The sequence below is a fragment of the Chionomys nivalis genome, chromosome 16 (assembly GCF_950005125.1).
Source record: "Chionomys nivalis chromosome 16, mChiNiv1.1, whole genome shotgun sequence".
NCBI classification, from domain to species: domain Eukaryota; kingdom Metazoa; phylum Chordata; class Mammalia; order Rodentia; family Cricetidae; genus Chionomys; species Chionomys nivalis.
This window is the reverse complement of record NC_080101.1, coordinates 5834916-5855507: the sequence shown is the minus strand read 5'-3', so window position 1 is coordinate 5855507 and position 20592 is coordinate 5834916. Positions and strand designations below refer to the sequence as shown.

The following is a 20592-nucleotide window of genomic DNA, read 5'->3' as shown; positions in this document are numbered from 1 at the left end:
CAGCCTGGTCTACAAGAGCTAGTTCCAGGACAGGCTCCAAAACCACAGAGAAACCCTGTATCGAAAAACCAAAAAAAAAAAAAAATTTTTTTTTTTTCGCAAAACAGAGTTTCTCTGTATAGCTTTGATTACTTTGGAACTCTCTTTGTAGATCAGTCTGGCCCCAAACTCACAGAGATCTGCCTTCCTCTGCCTCCCCAGTGCTGGAATACTGGGATTAAAGTTATGGACCATGAGAATTTACTTGATCCACACCACAGGCAGAGAGACAAAGCAATAGTGCTGGTTTGAAACCTCAAGCCTACTCCCAGTGACATACTTCTCCCACCTAGGCCATACCTAGTTCAAACCGTTCCACTGACTGGGGACCAGGTACTCAAATATCTGAGCCTATGGGGCCATTCTTATTTAAACCACCTCAAGAATGGTGATGAAAGCAAACATGATTGGTATTACCATGTGTTTTATAAATTAATGGGATCTTAAAGTACAACATGCTTGATATGTATATGTGGATCACTTTTTCTTTAGATTTTTGCTTTTAAATTAGAGCAGATATGATTCTAGCATTATCTAAATTGACATGCTCAAGCTGACATAATTCAATCTAAACCTTGAGATTCTTTTAAGTAGCTCTTAGCTACTGAGAATTTCAGTATTTAGCTGTTGAGATTGTTCTCTTTGGACTGTGCACAGTCTCTCTCTGTCTCTGTGTGTATGGGGGGGCAGAAGTTGATGCTGAGATGTCTTTCTCAATCACTTACCCACCTTGTTGTTTGAGATAGTCTCAGTAGATGTGGAGTTTGGGCTGGAGCTGCTGATAGTGAGCCCTGCGGTGCAGCTCCCTCTATGCTGCCTCTGCAGTGTGGTTCACGTGGGTCCTGATTCCCAGCTCAGTGCCTCAGCTCTCACACAGCCACTTCATTCACTGGACGAACTATCTCTGCAACTCCAAGTTTTCTACGTCTTATTCGGTTTATTGAAAAGTGACTTTTAGTTTGTGTGTATGATTGTTTGCCTCCATGTATGCACGCGTACCATCCGTACACTTGGTGCCTCCAGAGGCCAGAAGAGGGTGTCAGATCCTTTGGGACTGGAATTAATGGCAGTTGTTCTAATTACACTCATGGATGGTTTCTGTTTTGGTATTTTTCAGGTGAGTATTGCTGAAGATGAGACGATCTGCAGCACCAAGTCAGGTGCAGGCAAATTCCTTTAAAAAACCAAAATTCATACCTCCAGGAAGAAGTAATACAAGTCTGAATAAAGAGACCACAGAGATGGGTCCGGATGTAAAATTATTTCAGGTAAATAAAAGAAGGGAATCAATATGAAGTAAATATTAAGAAATATATATTTTAGTTTATTTATATAAATCTATATTATTTGCATATTTACACATATATTTGCATATGTATGTGTATGTGTGTGTGTATATATATAGAGAGAGCCTAAAACTAGGTCTAGTGACTCATGCCTGTAATCCAAGTACTTGGAAGACTGAGGTAGGAGTTTAGGCTTCATAATTTGTTCAGACCAGCCTGGTCTGTGTAGTGAAACTGTCTCAAAATCAATCAAATAAATAAAAGAAAAAGAAAACAACAAAAACCCACAAAAGAGTAAAACCTTGTTGCCTATTAAACTTTCAGTGTCTTCTGACACACTCTTCCAGAATCTTAGAAATAATAGTATGGCCTTTGTTAGTAGTGCAAGTGGCCAAGCTGGAGGACAGCAGGTGGCAGCCGAGCTTCAGGAGACCGCCCCCCAGGAAGCTAGGCAGTGATGGTGAATCAGTCTCTTTTCCCCCACTTCTCCCTTCTCAGATCGGCAAGGCCCTGAGGGCTTCAGCTGTGCCATTACATGTTTGCTGCTACCATTTTTCTCTGGCATCCAGAATGGTGTGAATGGGTGTGAGGGATCCCCACAGCTCTAATGTAGTGTGGTTATCTCATGGAAATATCCCATCCTGCTGGGCATGTTTACCTGTGGATTATTATGAAAATGATTTCTTCCTAAGCTGTGCTGTTTACTGAAGCAATGATTTTATACAATAGTGTTAAATAGAACTTCGATGTAAGGTTTTTAACAAATGTAGTAAGGGATTATGATAGAGGTTAGTTTAGTGGGAAAACTAATACAGGTAAAGGCAGGATATAGTGTTGCTCCCACTCCTGACAAAGCAGGGGCTGCAGAGGATAGAAAATAGGAACCAAGAAGCTAGGACTTATGAGTTTCTTTTGAGAAAACATGTAGACTATGGTTTAAGTTAATGATTAAGAAAAACAATTGCCCATCAAAATCCCAGCAAAATTCTTCAAAGACCTCGAAAGAACGATACTCAACTTCATCTGGAAAAGCAAAAAACCCAGGATAGCTAAAACAATCCTGGGCAATAAAAGAACTTCTGGAGGCATCACAATCCCTGACTTCAAACTCTACTACAGAGCTACAGTACTGAAAACAGTTGATATTGGCATAAGAACAGACAGGAGGACCAATGCAACCGAATAGAAGACACGGATATCAATCTACACATCTTCGAACACCTGATCTTTGATAAAGAAGCAAAAAATATCAAATGGAAAAAAGAAAGCATTTAACAAGTGGTGCTGGCATAACTGGATATGAACATGTAGAAAATTGAAAATAGACCCATATCTATCTCCATGCACAAAACTCAAGTTCAAATGGATCAAAGACCTCAACATAAAGCCAGCCACACTGAACCTTATAGAAGAGAAAGTGGGAAGTACACTTGAACACATTGGCACAGGGAACCACTTCCTAAATATAACCCTAGCAGCACAGACACTGAGAGAAACAATAAATGGGACCTCCTGAAATTGAAAATCTTCTGTAAAGCAAAGGACATGGTCAACAAGACAAAATGACATCCTATAGAATGGGAAAAAATCTTCACTAACCCCACATCAGACAGAGGTCTGATCTCCAAAATATACAAAGAACTCAAGAAATTGGACACCAAAAGATCACATAATCCAATAAAAAAAATGGCATACAGACCTAAACAGAGAACTTTCAACAGAGGAATCTAAAATGGCTGAAGGACACTTAAGGAAATGTTCAACATCCTTAGACATCAGAGAAATGCAAATCAAAACAACTCTGAGATTCCATTTTATACCTGTAAGAATAGCCAAGATCAAAAACACTGATGACAACTTATGCTGGAGAGGTTGTGGGGTAAAGGGAACACTTCTGCATTGCTGGTGGGAATGCAAGCTGGTACAGCCCCTTTGGATGTCAGTGTGGTGATTTTTCAGAAAATTAGGAAACAACCTTCCTCAAGACCCAATAATACCACTTTTGGGTATATATCCAAAGGATGCTCAATTGTGCCACAAGGACATGTGCTCAACTATGTTCATAGCAGCATTGTTTGTCATAGCTAGAACCTGGAAATAACCTAAATGCCCCTCCAACGAAGAATGGATAAGAAAAAATGTTTTACATTTACACAATGGAGTACTGCACAGCAGAAACAAATAATGACAGCTTGAATTTTGCAGGAAAATGAATGGAACTAGAAAACATTATTTTGAGTGATGTAACCCAGACACAGACAGTTATCACATGTACTCAGTCATAGGTGGTTTTTAAACATAAAGCAAAGAAAGCCAACCTACAAACCACAATCCCAGAGAACTTAGAAAACAATGCAGACACTAATGGAGACTTACATAGATCTAATCTACATGGGAAGTAGAAAGCAGAAAAAGACAAGCTCTCCTGAGTAAATTGGGAGCATGGGGACTTGGGGAAGGGGAGAGGCAGGGAGGGGAGCAGAGAGAAATGTAGAGCTCAATAAGTATCAATAAAAATAAAATAGAGCCGGGCGGTGGTGGCGCATGTCTTTAATCCCAGCTCTCGGGAGGCAGAGGCAGGCGGATCTCTGTGAGTTTAAGACCAGCCTGGTCTACAAAGGGAGTTCCAGGACAGGCTCCAAAGCTACAGAGAAACCCTGTCTCGAAAAACCAAATAAAATAGAAAAAGAAAAAAAAGAACTGACACCTGAAAGTTGTTCTTTGACCCTCACATTCATGCTATGGTACATGCATAGCCCCCCCCCCCAATTAAAAAAAAAAGAAAAACAATTGAGTCCCAGGAGTTAGCTCAAGTTCTTTTAATCTTGATGCTGGGAAATGTGTTCATGGGTTTAGGTGTGCATCATAGCTAAAACAGAGCTTTCAGTAATGACTTCATGTAACTAAAAAGCAAAGAACAGGCCAGGTGCTGGTGGCGCACATCTTTAAACCAAACACTTGGGAGGCAGACACAGGTGGATTTTGTGAGTTTGAGGCCAGCCTGGTCTACAGAGCAAGTTCCAGGACAGGCTCTAAAGCTACAGAGAAACCTGTCTTAACCCCCCCCCCCCCCCCGCCAAAAAAAGGAGCAAAGAATTGGATGGTTTGTTAATTAAGATAATTGGACAGGACTTTAAATTATGACAGATGCAACTAGTAACCTGCTTTTCTGGCAATTATAGAAAGTACTGCCTATGTAAATGTTTTTGTGAGGGTGTAGAAGATGAATGTTTCACTGGAGTGCGGGAAGTGTGGCTGAGGAGTGTATTGGAGTTGACTTGTTCCAGAAAAATGTTTTTACAGTGATTATGTAGTAACTGTGTAACTGTTATGGGAAGATCCTCCTCTTCGTAATGAATTTGGTGTGGGGAATATAAGAAGGGTGTCTGATAGATAAAGAGCAGAAGAGAAGCTTTTACCCCTCGCCCACTGGGCACCTCGTTCCTGGTCTCTGACCTGCAGAAGGCTGGGACTCTCTATAGCAGTAAATAAAAGTCTTCTCAAGGAAGAGGTGCAGTCCTTCAGAAAGTTGGTCTACGGACTTCTGGGGAGGCTAGTGGGTAGAGGCACCCACCTCCACGCTTGACAACCTGAGTTCAGTCCCCAGGACCACAGGGTAGAAGGAGAGACTCCCATAAGCTGCCCTCTGGCTTCACATGTGTTCTGTAGCATATGTGTGCACAAATGCACACCTGCCGAACACATAATAAATAAACATAATAAAAAGTCTATCAGTGTTTTTTCAAGTTACTGATTCAGTGAGTTAAACTTGGGATAAAATGGTTTAAAGAGAAAAATACATAAGTAATTTGTATAATTTTTTCAGACTTTTATATCGTCATGATTACTATTTTTCTTTGCTGGTGTGACCTCAGGACGTTGCACCTGATGTGTAAGGGATATTTGATAGAGCTACAAACTCAGCCTGTAGCTCTGGCTGTCCTGGAACTCGCTCTGTAGACCTAACTGGCCTTGAATTCAGATTTGCCTGACTCTGCCTCTTGCCTCCATGTGCCACCATAAGCTAGAGTGGTTTCTAAAAAAAATAATAATAATAATAAAAGGAAAAGTAAAAGAAACCCTACAGTTCTATAATTTATATAATTGACTTCTTTAAGTAACCAACAGACTTTCAAAAATATTTTATTTATTATGTATACAATATTCTGTCTGTGTGTCTGCCTGCAGGCCAGAAGAGGGCATCAGATCCCATTTCAGATGGTTGTGAGCTACCATGTGGTTGCTGGGAACAGAACTTAGGACCTTTGGAAGAGCAGGCAATGCTCCTAACCTCTGAGCCATCTCTCCAGCCCCAACCAACAGACTTTTATGTTTACTAAGGTTTCTATTTTGTTTTTCCACCCTCAATACTGGAGATTTAATTTTGGGCCTCCTGAGTAATATTCTCAGTAATAATAAGCTGTGAGTTTTGGGGTGAGTGTGCTGGGATTGAACGTGGAGCTTCATATATGCTAAGCAAGAGCTCTACCATGAAGCTATGTCCCTAGTTCTCTCTCTCTCTCAGCAGCTTTATTTGGATATAATTTATATATCTTATAATCCAGTTGTACAATTTAGTGTTTTTCAAAATTTTTGTTATTTACTTATTTATTTATTTTTGTTTTTCAAGGTAGAGTATCTTTGTATTAGAGTCCTGGCTGTCCTGGTACTCGCTTTGTAGACCAGGCTGGCCTTGAATTCACAGAGATCAGCCTGCCTGTGCCACCCGAGTGCTGGGATTAGAAGTGTGAGTCACCACACCTGGCTTAGTAAATGTATAGAGTTGTGCAGCTATCACCACATTCTGCTGCAGCCTTTGCAGGACCTCAGAAAGAAACCTTATGTGTTCTGTCCAAGTTCTCCAGATTTGACACAGTTAATGTATTTTCTCTAGACCTGTGTGTTATTGACATTTGTGTAAATCAGCTCATGAATTACGGGTCCTCTTGCAACTTGCATAGCTTTTCTCTGTAGCATGTTCTCAAGGCGTATCCATGTTGTAGGTGTCAGCAGCTGATTTATTTTTATTGCTGAAATACTAGTTTTCTCTTGCTCCGGTAACATAGTACCATTGGTTTACGGACTTAAAACAGCAGGATTGTATCATGTAATTTTGATAGCAGAAGGGGGAAACAACAAAGAATCTATCAATAGGTAGATGATGATGAGCAAGTGTAGTATATACACACAGCTGTACGGGGATACTTGTGTTCGCTATTTCTCTGCTGCTATAATAGAACACCGTGACCAGACTCGGCTTCTGTAAAGGAAGAGCTTGTTTGGGCTTATGGTTCCAGAGGATAATGGTCATGATGGTGGGGACGCCTGGCAGCAAGCAGCTGGCTGGCAGCAGGGTTAGGAAGCAGAGGGTGGACTGGGAGTTGGATGAGCCTATGAACCCTCAGAGACCATCTCCACTGACGTCCTTTGTCCAGCGAGGTAGCACCTCCTGAGCCTCCCCACACAGCACCACTAACTGGGGACCAAGTGTGCAAACGCCTACACCCGGGAGAGGGAGGACGTTTCTCACTGAAATCACTACAGTGCAGCACCTCGCGCTGGGCTAGGATCAAGGTGCTGGTAAGGCCTCTGTTGACGTTTGGAGGTGTTAGGGAGGAATCCGTTTATTTACCTGACTTCTTGATCCTTCTGCCTCTGTGTGTTCAGCATATCCTGCTAGGATGCAGCAGCTGCGCATCCGCCCTCTATAGTTTTCTGCAGCTGGAACTCATTTGGTTAGAGTGGCTCCATTGGGTAGTGTAAGATAATCTCTTTTAAAGTCTAACTCTTAACGCAGCTTCTGAGCCCTCTTTGCCACATAAGATGGCAACATATCTATAGATTTTGGGGCAGTTAAACCGTGTCTTTGAGAGTATCTGTCTCACCCACAACACTTACTAATAGTCTGTTATTTTTATTTATTATGTTTTATATATTTCATTCATTAGTTGAGGAGTATTTGGTTTATTTCAACTTCCCCTTGAAGGTGCTGGTGTTTAAGGTCAAGGTTTTGTGTTTGGTAGGCAAGTGCTCTATCACTGACCTCTTGATTGAGACAGCACGGGTTTGAATTGATGTGTAGCTCAGGTTGGCCTTGAACTTGTTATTTATCCTAGGCTGGCTTCCAACTTGAGAAGCTAGGATCTGGAAGAGCAGTCTCCCCTCCCTGCCCAGTACCTGTTGTTAATGCAAACAATGTGGAAACTGGCTGCTTGCTTTAAACTTAGAGCCTATTATGTAAACACGTGGGGACTTATATTTAATCCATGTATAAAATCTGTTTTTTTAAAGGATGCTAAACAGTCACAAGATGATCCAGGTGTGTGTAGTTCAAATCTTCGGCCCACGGAGGGCAGCACTAGGGCAATGGACTATGGGACTAGAGTAGACCCACTTCATGCAGGTAAGACCATGCCTTACTGTGTTTATACTTACATGTCATCTCACACTGCTCTAGAAATGATTATTCAAGAAGGATGTTAATCTGATAATTGTTCATGTAATATCACTAGATTTTTTTGCTTCAGATTATCTGTTGTCAAAATTTATCTTTAGAAGTTAAATTTATATCATTTATCTAGAAGACTGTAGCTTGGTGGTTAGAGTGTTTTCCCTGCATGGCAAGGCCCTGGGTTTGAGCCCCAGCACTGGCTAAGTAAGCAATCAGACAGTCCCAAAACATAATTGAAATCTTGTATTTTGTAATAGGTGTATGTCTAAGACTATTTACAGGAAATTTTTTGATCAGATGCAGTCTTAAATACCTATTAGTTATATTTAAAATTCTGTAATAAATATGTTGATACTACTAAGATTGAGAAGATAAATTTGAAATAAATAAGTCAGGATTTTATTGTAGTCTGTGGTAAGTAAGGTCTGCAGAAGGCCTAGCCTTCTGCAGGTCACAGAGACTGAGAACCAGATGCAGAGTCGGCGAGAAAAACACACAGACTTTTTTCTAAGGGATAAAAACTTTCTTCTTTTTACTGTTCTTTCTATTCCTTGATGTACTCTATTCTTTCCCTGTTCTGTTCTTCTACCATGATGTTTCCCTTCTTCTTCCCTGTTGGTAGAGACTGTTCGTTTGTTCCCAGCCGCCCAGACCCAAAATAGTCACATAGAAACTGTATTAATTAAAACACTGGTTGGCCAATCACGTAGGCGTATTGCTAGCTAGCTCTAATAAATTAACCCATCTCTATTAATCTGTGCATCACCACAAAGTCTTGGCCTACTGGCAAGGTTCCAATAGGCTCCAGCAGGCGTCTTTCTTCTTTGGCAGCTACATGGCATCTCCTCGACTCCTCCTACTCTCTCTCTACATCTCTGGATTTTTCGCCTGGCTTTACTCTGTTAAGCCATTAGCAGAAAGCAGCTTCTTTATTAAACAATGGCAATAAAACACATTTACAGCACACAGAGGGGAATTCCACATCACCATTTGTAGGCGGGGGGGGGGGGGGCTGCTTGTTCTTTTCTGGCTGCCCAGACCCGAAATAATCACACAGAAAACATATTAATTGCAATACTATTTGGCCTATAGCTTAAGTGTATTTCTAGCTAGCTATTAACCCATTTTTATTATTTTATATTTTACCACGAGGCTCGTGGTTTACTGGTACTGGCGCGCAGGTGTCTTTCTCTTTTGGTGGCTACATGGCGTCTCTCTGACTCTGCCTACTCTCTCTCTCTATCTTTTCCAGCCTGGCAATATTCTGTTAAGCCATTGGCTGAAAGCAGCTTTTTGTTAACCATTGACAATAAAACATATTCATAGCATACAGAGGGGAATCCCACATCACCTCCCTTCTCACTACTTCTAAAGACTTCCTTCTCACTTGTTATTTTTTTCTGTTACTGCCCCAGCAAAATCTTTGAAGCAATATAAAAATAAAATAAAACGAAAAATACAATGTGGTTACATTCTATATTTTAAGTGAATAATTAAAGTGAATATAAGTAAAAAAAATCATGTTTCATGTTTCTCTTACATGATTAAACATTTTACATATTAGGGGGGAAAAACAATCCCCAAGAACCACATGGCATTTATGTCTTAAGAAATTTGTTATAGATTAACAGAGTGTAAGCAAGCAAGTTTTTATTATTATTATTATTATTATTATTTTTGGTTTTTTGAGACAGGGTTTCTGTGTGTAACCATTCTAGCTGTCTTGGAATTAGCTCTTGTAGACCATACTGGCCTTGAACTCACAGAGATCTGCCTGCCTCTGCCTCCCAAGGTGTGTACCACCACGGCCTGACAAGCAAGGTATTTTTATCAGTTTTTATTTATTTATTTATTTTTGCAGGCAGGCTGCATTTTGTGGTTACAAAGAAAGGATCAATCATTTTATTTTTATCTCAAAAGATAATCTTATAAAAAATCTTAAAAGAATCACAAATCTAAACTTTTATATATGAGAAACAATCAGTCAGCTCTACTTGAAATCCTCAGGGTGCACACCCATGCAGCAACAGTCTTTTATATCAGGATCTGAGGACTGAAATGGGTACAAGGAGTTAATTGTTACCTTTGATCTCCAGCCCATCCTAGCAGGAAAGGTACTCAGCCAGCAATAGCCAGGCTGCCAGTGTTTCTATTCCCTGACCTCAATGAGTCTCTTGCTCAACTATTAATAAGTGTGTCTTTCTAAACTTTAAATTGTTCCCCAAGATTTTCTACCTCAAAGCCATTACCAAAAATATCTTAACCTTAAATCATTATTTAAAGCTTTGTTTTGGTTATGATGAACACAGAAACCCATGAACACATCTCTCAACATTAAGATGAAAAAAACTTGAGCTGGTTCAGCTTCTGAGACTCAATTTTTTCCTTAATCATTAACCTAAACCACAGTCTATATGGCTCTCCAAGAGAAATTCGTAAGTCCTAGCTGTGTGACACTTTCTTGTTCTTATTTCTACCCTCTGAAGCCCCTGCCTTATCAAGAGTGGGTTCAACACTATATCCTACATTTACCTATATTAATTTTTCCACTAAACTAACCTCCTGCATAATCCCTTACTACATTTGTTAAAAATCCTTAATCATCAAAATTCTATTTAAATTAACATTATTATTGTATAAAATCATTACTTCAGTTAGACGGTATGGCTTATGAGGAAACCATCTTCATAATAGTCCACAAGTAAAAATGCCCAATAGATAATCACACTACATAATTCCAATAGATAATTACATTACAGGCAGTGGGATCCCCCACACCCATTCACACCATGCCAGACACCGGAGAAAAATGGCAGTGACAAACATGTAAAGGTACAGCAGTAGCAAGAGATAGTCTGGGCCGAAGCCCTTGGGGCCTTGCCTGTCCAATATTCATCCATCAGGGCCTTACATTTTGGGGGTTGAGCACCTGAAGCTCAGGTGCCACCTGCTGCTCCTCTGCAGTGACCACTGGCAAAGGCCACATCAGATTTGAGTTATTAATGCAGGTGAACCAAATGTTTAACCTATGTTCATCTCTCTGTTGTTGAGTTGAGTTACAAAAATTATGGTTCCTTTGTATCTGCTAGAGATTCGGTAACTTAAAAAATATAAGTGAGGTAGTAGTCCCAGAGTTTATTCGGCCTGAGAAAGGTGTGATTTTATTCATGTTTCTTTGAATGGACAGGTTCTGGGAGATTGCCTCAACTCTAGGGCTGCTGAATACTAGCTGCGTAATCACTCAGCCTTTTTGTGAATTCATTTTTGTAGGTAGAGAAAGGAATTCTGTATTTCCCTGGTTAGCCATCCTACAGCCCCTTATGCACTTTTGTAACTTTCTAAAAGAATTATTGTCAGGATGAGGGCGAGGGAGACTTGTGGAGCTGGTGTCAATTTAGGAGGCTCCATAGGCACAGGTCTGGGCTCGTCAGTGTGGCTGCCGCCTCCCTGATTTGCTCTCCTTTTCCCTGCTTCCCCCCCACACCCCCACTCCCGCTTTTGTCCCAGGCTTTGTCTTTCACTGTCAGGCTTAGGGTAGACGTGCTTGGTTATTTTGTTTGTTCTCTCTCTCTCTCTCTCTCTCTCTCTCTCTCTCTCTCTCTCTCTCTCTCTCTCTCTCTCTCACCATGGTAGCTGATCTCTTCATCTGAGAATGATGTTTATAATATAATCTGTTTCTAATTTGCGATTTGTGTTCTACACATAATTTGTCATTCTCTTCAATACTAAGTATGAGAAGGATTTACCAGTGAAGATAAACTGAAGAGTGAGTTAATTCATTTAGCCCTTAGTCCCTACTCTCATTAGTTAATTCAGTGGTCTGGGCAGCCTGTTCCAACCGTCTGATACTCCCCTGCCTCTCACCCAGAGAGGTCAAACTGGAGAAAGGATTGCTCTGAGAAATGTTTTGTTGTCTGGTGATTGCTGCAGAGATTTACCATAGAAAAGCTTGGAGATGAGGGACATCTAGCATGCAGAGATTGTACCGTTTGGCATCCTTTTAGTTCTAGATCTAATTCATTCTGGAGGGGGATGGAATTCTGTATATTTCGGTTAAAATATGTCTCCACATTACCTTTTTGTTTTGAAAATTTCCCCTGTGTAAAGAAGTTAAAAGTAGTTCACTTAGCATTCTGAGGTCAACATTGATAATATTATTGTCTCATTTACAGTTTTCTCTCCTTCCATGCCCTGAGTGCTAGGAGCTGAGCCTATGGTCTTAGGAATGTCAGGCAAGTTCTTTACCACTGAGTTCTAGGAGATGGTTTGTTTGTTTTCTTTCTTAATGGAAAGAACTCTAACAAGTACCCTTGGCTTCTTTCTGGTCACTGGGTGCTTGTCTCTTTATAGTACTATATATCTGCAGATGATCTCTGAGGATGAGGGTGTAAGTTTGTTTACCTGTAATTACTTCTTAAGGTTCAGCCGTGCTTTCCTGTGTAGGAGCTGCCATGGCCATGATGTCTCTTCACAGCAGTAGAATCCTAACTAAGACATGGAGTCTTTTGGTATTATAAACAAAGCTAAAACGAGTGTGTCTGTGTGTGTACACACTCGTTTTAGCTTATATATTTGTGTGTGTGTATGTATGTATATATATATCTCAAAATATGTGTGGGGTGTGTGTGTAATACCTTGGAGTAGATGGTCTCAGAGAGTACATTCATTATTCTGGTAGGTAATGGTCAACTGACACTTACAGAGGTTAGTATGTGTCTGTTTTCATTGGCAATGCTTGAGTAATGAATGTATGTATCTTTTTTTGATGCTCAGCTATACTATAAGTATATACTTATGCTTTTTGATTTTTGATAGAGTGTGATTTTTGTTTTATTTATTTTATTTTATTTTTATTTATTTATTTATTTATTTTGGTTTTTCGAGACAGGGTTTCTCTGTGGCTTTGGAGCCTGTCCTGGATTTTGTTTTATTTTTAAATTTAAACTTTTACTATTCATATCTTCAGATTATTTGGGTCAGATGTGGTGATGCACTCTTATAATACCAGCACTTCAGAGCTTGAGGAGAGTTTTGGGTCTGCCTGAGCCATATAGCAAGATCCCCACTTCCCTAAATATTTAAGACTGATATAAATATTCGTGTGTGTTTATGTACTTCTTCTGAACTTGTTAAATAAACTGCTGGCCTGATGCCCTCCTCACCCTCAAGCTTTGGGTGTATAAACAAACTATGGAGCCTCGTGAGTGTGCTCATGCTCTTTAGGAACAGCCTCGTGAGTGTGCTCAGGCTCTTTAGGAACAGCCTCGTGAGTGTGCTCATGCTCTTTAGGAACAGCCTCGTGAGTGTGCTCTTGCTCTTTAGGAACAGGCTCTGGGGGCTGGAGAGATGACTCAGAGCTTGAGAGCACTGACTGCTCCTCCACAGGACCCGGTTCAATTTTCAGCACCCACGTGGTGACTCAAAGCTATCAGTAATTCCAGTTCCAGGGGATTTGATGCTCTCTTTTGACCTCTGTGGTCACTAGGCATGCATATGGTGTACATACATACGTGCAAGCATAAAAATAAAATAAATCTAAAAACAATTAAAAATAGGCTCTCTAGAGTGCCCTTGCCTCTTCACCATGAAAGGACACAGGACACTCCTGTACACCACCTTTGAAAGTGCACCTTCACCAGACGCTTCATATTCCAGTGCCTTGGTCTCTAGTCTCTAGTCTCCAGAATAGTAGGAAATACATTTCTGTTGTGCATAAAAAAGCCATTTTGTGGTGTTTTGTTATGACAGCCTGAATGGATTAAGATAATGTTTATGGTAAAATTCTTTTCTCTGTTAGTTCAATATTATGAGCTATATTTTGTTGTCTTGCCTTTATTATTATTTTTTTTTAATTTTGTTTTGTTTTTGAGACAGGGTTTCACTTTGTAATCCTGACTGGCCGGGAACGTGATATGTAGACAAGGCTGGTTTTGAGCTTTCAGAGGTCTGCCCCACTTTGCCTCCTGAGTGCTGGGTCAGAGGGGCACATCAGCACCCAGCCTTTCCACCTTACTTTTCAGATACGCTGGACCTGGAGCCACTGTTTTGGCTAACCTAGCTGGCCAGTGAGTCCCTGGGATCTGCTGGGCCCTGACTCTCCTGCTTACAGGTTTGGGCTTTTCATATACTTCTGGAGAGCTAGTGAGGTGCTCCTAGCTCCACTGCGCCATTCTCCCAGGCTGGCGTTTCCACTTCTAAATAGTGCAGGTCAAGCGCTGTGCTCTGACGTAGATTTGTTTGATGTTGTTTCAGCTCCTACATTTTGGGGTAGGACACTTAGGAGGGTCATGCTGTCACGTTGTCAGTTTGTCCTGTTACTGGTGATAGTGCTTTCATGTCAACAGAATGGTGTGTGGAGGTTTCTTTTGACTCCATCCAAAGTAGTTTCCACACTGGTCAATAAGTAACCTCAGGGAATTGCTTTGACAGTATTGATTTCAGTGCTGAGGATTAGTTAGGAATCTTCGTACATGCTAGACAAATGGTGTCCCTTTTCCAGCCCAGAAGCTGATTCTTGCCTGAAATTTATTATGCGTGTGTGTTTTCTGCCAAAGGTAGACTTTGTAATTCCATTTATATTTATTAGTTGGCATTCTGATAAAGGGAAAACTTTTCCTTTTTCCTCATTTACTTACTAATTAATTCACAAAACTTGTTTTAGTCAGTGAATTATAACACTTATCAGTGTGTGCGTGTGTGTTTATGAGTGTGTGTTCCTGTGTATGTTTGAATGTGTGCAAGGATGTGTTCTATATGTAAGTGTGCATTAGTGTGTGTGTTCATGTATGAGTGTGTGAGTTCGTGTGTTACTCTAGCTAACTCAGACTTTTACAAGGGTTCTTCTTTTTTTTTTTTTTTAAAGATTTATTTATTTATTATGTATACAATATTCTGTGTGTATGCCTTCAGGCCAGAAGAGGGCACCAGACCCCATTACAGATGGTTGTAAGCCACCATGTGGTTGCTGGGAATTGAACTCAGGACCTTTGGAAGAGCAGGCAATACTCTTAACCTCTGAGCCATCTCTCCAGCCCCCTTACTTCTTTTCTGATAATTTTCATGTTAAGTTTTTTTTTTTAATTCCTTAGGAATTTTATACAATTTTTTATCAGAAGCCTCACAAATTTTTAGTAATGTCTATTAGTATACATTTAACTTTTTTGCATTTTTATTTATTGTATGTATGCATGTGCGTGTGTATACATACCGCAGCACATGTGGAGGTCAGAAGATGGCTTTGAGGTCTGCTGTTCTCTTTCTACCATGTAGATGTTGGGCATTGAGCTCAGACTGTTGGTCTCCATGGCAAGTACCTTTTACCACTGAGTGATCTTAGCAGATCCTGGCCTGTCTCTTGAAAGGCTATACTTCCATTTTAGTAGAGAATGGTATTTAAAAACCAAGGTTTTGATACTAGGTGTATTTGTTGATATAGCTTTTAGCTCTTCTAAGATTCAAAGCTAAGAAATACGTGTCTGTAGAATTTGGGGACTGGGAGGGTGGGAGAGAAGGATGTTGATATGGTCCTATGTAGCTCAGGCTGGCCCAGAACTCTCTACGTAGAAAACACTGACCTTGAGCTCCTGATCATCCTGCATCCTCTTTCCAGGTATCAGGATTGCAGGTGTGTGTGTTGGCATACTGGACTTTAAATGCAGCACGCACACGCACACACACACACACACACACACACACACACACACGAAGGTCGGTGGACAACTTGTGGAGTCAGTTCTCTTCCTCCAAGTAGATTCTAGAAATTGAACTCAGGTCATCAGGCTCCCATGGGAAACAAGCGCTCTTACCCACCCTTGCTGAACTACTTACCTTCCTTTCTTTGTTTTTAAATAGTTATTTTTGTCATTTTTTATTATTTTATGGGTATGTTTTGCCTGCATGCCTGTTTATACACCATGTGTGTGTCTGGTGTGCATATAGCTCAGAAGAAGAGGGCTTTGGATTCCTAGGAGAGAAAGTTACAGATGGTTGTGAGCTGCCATATTGGTGCTGGGAATAGAACCTAGGACCTTTGGAAGAACAGCCAGTTCTCTTAACTGCTGAGTCATATTTTTAGCATTATTTTTAATTATGTGTATGTTGTAACTTAATGTGAGCATGTGCGTGTGAGTACAAGGGACCTGTGGAAGAGGCTTTAGATCCCTTTGAGCTGTTACCGGCGGTTGTGAGCTGCTGATCAGGGTCCTGAAAACCACACTCGGATCCTCTGCAAGAGTAGAGCATGCTGTTACCCGCTGAGCCAGCTCTCCACCTATTGCTTTAGAGATATTACAGACTGTGGATTTGGGGCTGCAAGTGTGCTTGAGCATGGTGTCCTCTGTCTGTCTGTCTGTCTATCATCTATCTATCTATCTATCTATCTATCTATCTATCTATCTATCTATCATCTATCTGTCTGTCTGTCTATCATCTATCTATCTATCTATCTATCTATCTATCTATCTATCTATCTATCATCTATCTATCTATCATCTATCTATCTATCTATCTATCTATCTATCTATCTATCTATCTATCTATCTATCTATCTATCTATCGTCTATCTATCTATCATCTGTCTGTCTATCTATCTATCTATCTATCATCTATCTATCATCTAATCTATCTATCATCTATCTGTCTGTCTATCTATCTATCTATCTATCTATCTATCTATCTATCTATCTATCGTCTGTCCATCTATCATCTATCTATCTATCTATCTATCTATCTGTCTATCTGTCTATCTGTCTATCTGTCTATCATCTATCTATCATCTATCTATCTATCTATCTATCTATCTATCTATCTATCTATCTATCTTGTGTAGGCTATCTTTAAGTTCCTCTTTCCCCATCTCCTGTGGTTATGGTCACAGTTTTGCTGTGTGTCTCACAGTTTCCTAATCCTTGCTGTTCTTCATAGAAAGGCTTTGTAAACTTTGTAAGACATGTTCTTCAAGTGGTCTTTCAAGAAAACTTTTTTCCCTGGCATGTACTTTGGAATTATTCACTTACTTTGAATTTACTTTTGTCAGGCCTGGTGTGGGGAAATAAAATTATAATTTGCCAGGGTCTCTGACCACCAAAGCCTCAGAGTGCCAGTCTGGAAGATAAGAAGCAGCTGAGTCAGACATGTCCTAGCCAGTGTTGCTTCAAACTCTGAGTTTATTTTAGGCACATATAAGCACAGCACAATTTAGAAAAACGCTTCCTGGTGATAATTAGCTCAATCCCACGTACACAACAAACCTTAAGACATGACTACATCAAAACTCTCTGTGCAGTACAGTGACATCTGCCATACAGACAGGTTCTGTAGTAACCGAGAGAGCAGGCTGAAGATAAGGGTCTGGGGGAAGGTAGCTCTGTAGATTGACAAACAGACTCCAGATAAGGAAGGGATGGGGAAGGGTCTGCTGTGGTCTCAGCACAAAGGTCACCCGGCTGTTAACTACCTTTAGTCCCCAGTCTCCTGGCTGGAAAACATCTCTCGCTTTGAAGAGACAACTCTGTGTGTTTAACATTCCTGTTCCCCAGTGCTTGTCTGTGAGCACAGGGATTTCTGGGTCTTCTACAGCGATAGTGTTTAACCTCTGCTTTTAAATTGAATTTTCTTTGCATGCGGTCTCAAGCTTGTGCTCTCCCTGTCTCAGCCTCCCAAGGGGCTTGATTACAGGTGTGCACCACAACTTCCAGCTTCGGGTTTTCTTTTTAAAAATTAGAGACAAGATCTCAGTATGTAGCCTGGGCAGGTCCTAATTCACCTCTGTCTGCTAGGACTGTAGTGTGTGCCACCAAACCCAACACCACCTCTATTTTGTTTTATTCTCTTGTCTTTTGTATGAGTCCTTATTTTATTTGTTTGTTTATTTTTTATGGGGCTCGAGCACATGGCTACATCGAAACTCTCTGTGCAGTACAGTGGCATCCTCCATAAAGACAGGTTCTGTAGATTAACTGAGAGAGTGGGCTGAAGATACGGGTCTGGGGGAAATGGCGTTAGCTTGTTACACCTTCAAGAACGAGTGGAGCCCTGCAGGAGACACAGCCTGAAAAAGTGCTCACACAATGTAGAGGCCATGGCTGGGCTGCAACCTTTTTTTTTTTTTTTTTTTTTGGTCAGCATTTTACTCATATCACAGACTGGTCTTGTATTTGCTGTAATCTTCTTGCCTCAGCCTCCTGAAGTCAGTTCCACAGTGACCAGTGTCAAAGCCCCTTGTGGGTGGGTGTATGGGTGTCTTCTCAGGAGCACAATAGTGCGTTGGAGAGTCACCTCCAAATTTCTAGTTTTTTTTTTTTGTATCGTCCAACTAATTGGGCATTAGTTTTGTGCCATCAGGGTTCACAGCTAAGGACTGGTTCATTAGCTTACCAATGCCACCTTCTGACTAGTTTATTAGTATATCAAAGCCTGCTTTGGGATTGGCTCACTTCTTAGCTGCCTGTGGCTGGCTCCTGTCTACATTATTCCAGGTCACACAAAATGGTTTCAGGGCTGGCATAGGAAGTAATGTTGCTGCCTTTTAGCCTGTGTAGCGGATGGAAACTATCAGAGAAATGGCTGTGCTTTAGGGCTGAGATAAGGAGTTCTGTTCTGGGGCTGCTTTTTAATTCACAGTGCTTAGCAGACCGAGGGGGACTGTAGGGTATCCGCGCTGAAGCCCAGATAGCAACACAATAGGGATTAGAGAGTATGTCGTTTTGTCTATAAGTATACCCTGTAATATTGTTCTATGTTAATATAGAGAAATCTACCCCTCTTCTTTTCTTTATTTTGCATATTTATGTTGTGTGTGTGTGCTGTGTGTGGGTGGATGCATGTGCAAGTGTGTGTGTGTGTGTGTGTGAGGTGTGTATGTGTGTGTGGGCACCTGTGTGGGTGAATGCATGTGCAAGTGTGTGTGTGTGGTGTATGTGTGTGTGGGCACCTGTGTGGGTGGATGCATGTGCAAGTGTGTGTGTGTGGTGTATGTGTGTGTGGGCACCTGTGTGGGTGGATGCATGTGTAGGTGTGTGTGTGCGGGGGGTACCTGTGTGGGTGGATGTGTGTGCAGGCGTGTGTGTGTGGGGGTATGTGTGTGGGGGCACCTGTGTGGGTGGATGTGTGTGTAGGTGTGTGTGTGCGGGGGCACCTGTGTGGGTGGATGTGTGTGTGGTGTATGTGTGTGCGGGGGGCACCTGTGTGGGTGGATGTGTGTGCGGTGTGTGTGTGTGCAGGGGGCACCTGTGTGGGTGGATGTGTGTGCAGGTGTGTGTGTGCGGGGGCACCTGTGTGGGTGGATTGTGTGCAGGTGTGTGTGGGGCACCTGTGTGGGTGGATGTGTGTGCAGGCGTGTGCGTGTGGGGGTATGTGTGTGGGGGCACCTGTGTGGGTGGATTGTGTGCAGGTGTGTGTGGGGGCACCTGTGTGGGTGGATGCGTGTGCAGGTGTGTGTGGGGGCACCTGTGTGGGTGGATGCGTGTGCAGGTGTGGGGAGGCACCTGTGTGGGTGGATGTGTGTGCAGGTGTGTGTGGGGGCACCTGTGTGGGTGGATGTGTGTGCAGGTGTGTGTGGGGGCACCTGTGTGGGTGGATGTGTGTGCAGGTGTGTGGGGGGGGCACCTGTGTGGGTGGATGTGTGTGCAGGTGTGTGGGGGGGCTCCTGTGTGGGTGGATGCGTGTGCAGGCTACAGTGGTGTCCTGTCCTCCTCCAGCACTCTTTATTTAATGAAGCAGAGTTCCTGACTAAACCTGGAGTTCTCAGATTGGGCTCCTCTAGCTCGCCAGTTTACCCTGGGGATCCCTGTCTTTGCTTTCTAAATTTAGGCATTGTAGCTAGGTTGCCATACCTATCCAAGTTGCTTTGCTCGTTTCTTTTTTCTCCTCCTCCTCCTTCCTCCACCCCTTCCTCCTCCTCCTCTCCTCCCTCCTTCTCCCCACCCCCCCCTCAAGACAGGGTTTCTCTGTGTAGTTCTAGCCAACCTGGAACTAGTTCTGTAGACCAGGCTGGCCTCGAACTCATAGAGATCTACCTGTCTCTGCCTGGAATTAAAGATGTGTGTATGGGGGCTGGAGAGATGGCTCCTCTTTCAGAGGATCCGGGTTCAATTCCAGCACCCACATGGCAGGTCACAACTGTCTGTAACTCTAGTCCCAGGGGATCTGACACCTTCACACCAACGCACATGAAATAAAGTTAACTAAATTATATATATAAAAAAAGATATGTGTATGGGTGATAGAGAACTAAACTCTGGTTTCATGCTTTCAATGACAAGAACTTTATTCTTGAACCGTTTCATCAGCCCATTTTTCTTCTGACACAGGTGTTGTTACACATAGACCATCTGACCTTGGGCTGTGCCGTCCTCCCTGGGAATATAAGCCGTTACCCTCAGCTTTTACCCCTTTTCTCTTTTCCTACTTTTTGGGTAGCTAATACAGTTAAAGCATGTTGTAGGTTGCTAGGCTCATTGGGCTTGTTTGTACACGTTTCTTGTCTAGCACTCAGGAGACTCATGAGTTGGAGGCCGGTCTAGGCTACATTGGGAATTTGAACTGCATAGGGAGACCACATAGTGAGACCTTGTCTTAAATCAATAACAAACAGCTTTAAAAAAAGTGAGAATTTAGTATTTGCTTCTTGGTTCAACAAGGTCACTTTGGGGAGTACAGTGTGTATCTAACAGTCGTAAGGCCGTGTGCACCAGGAGGCCTCTTGGTAGCATTTCCGTGTGCTCAGCTGTCTACAAGGCAGTTGTAGGTCCACCTTTGGGACATTGTGTAGGTTGGTAATTGTTTTATAGAACTGGTCTTACTTCCTCAACAAGCATA

At 41.8% G+C, this 20592-nt stretch overlaps 1 protein-coding gene across 1 annotated transcript in view; it reads left to right on the top strand.

The window, feature by feature from the left end:
• Positions 1-20592, top strand: part of Rad54b (RAD54 homolog B) — a 71612-nt gene that overhangs the window by 1024 nt on the left and 49996 nt on the right. The window contains exons 2-3 of the mRNA XM_057790785.1: positions 1157-1307; positions 7617-7728. Of these exons, the coding sequence (XP_057646768.1) occupies positions 1173-1307; positions 7617-7728 (247 nt within the window). The 5' untranslated portion in view covers positions 1157-1172. The remainder of the gene's footprint in view (positions 1-1156; positions 1308-7616; positions 7729-20592) is intronic.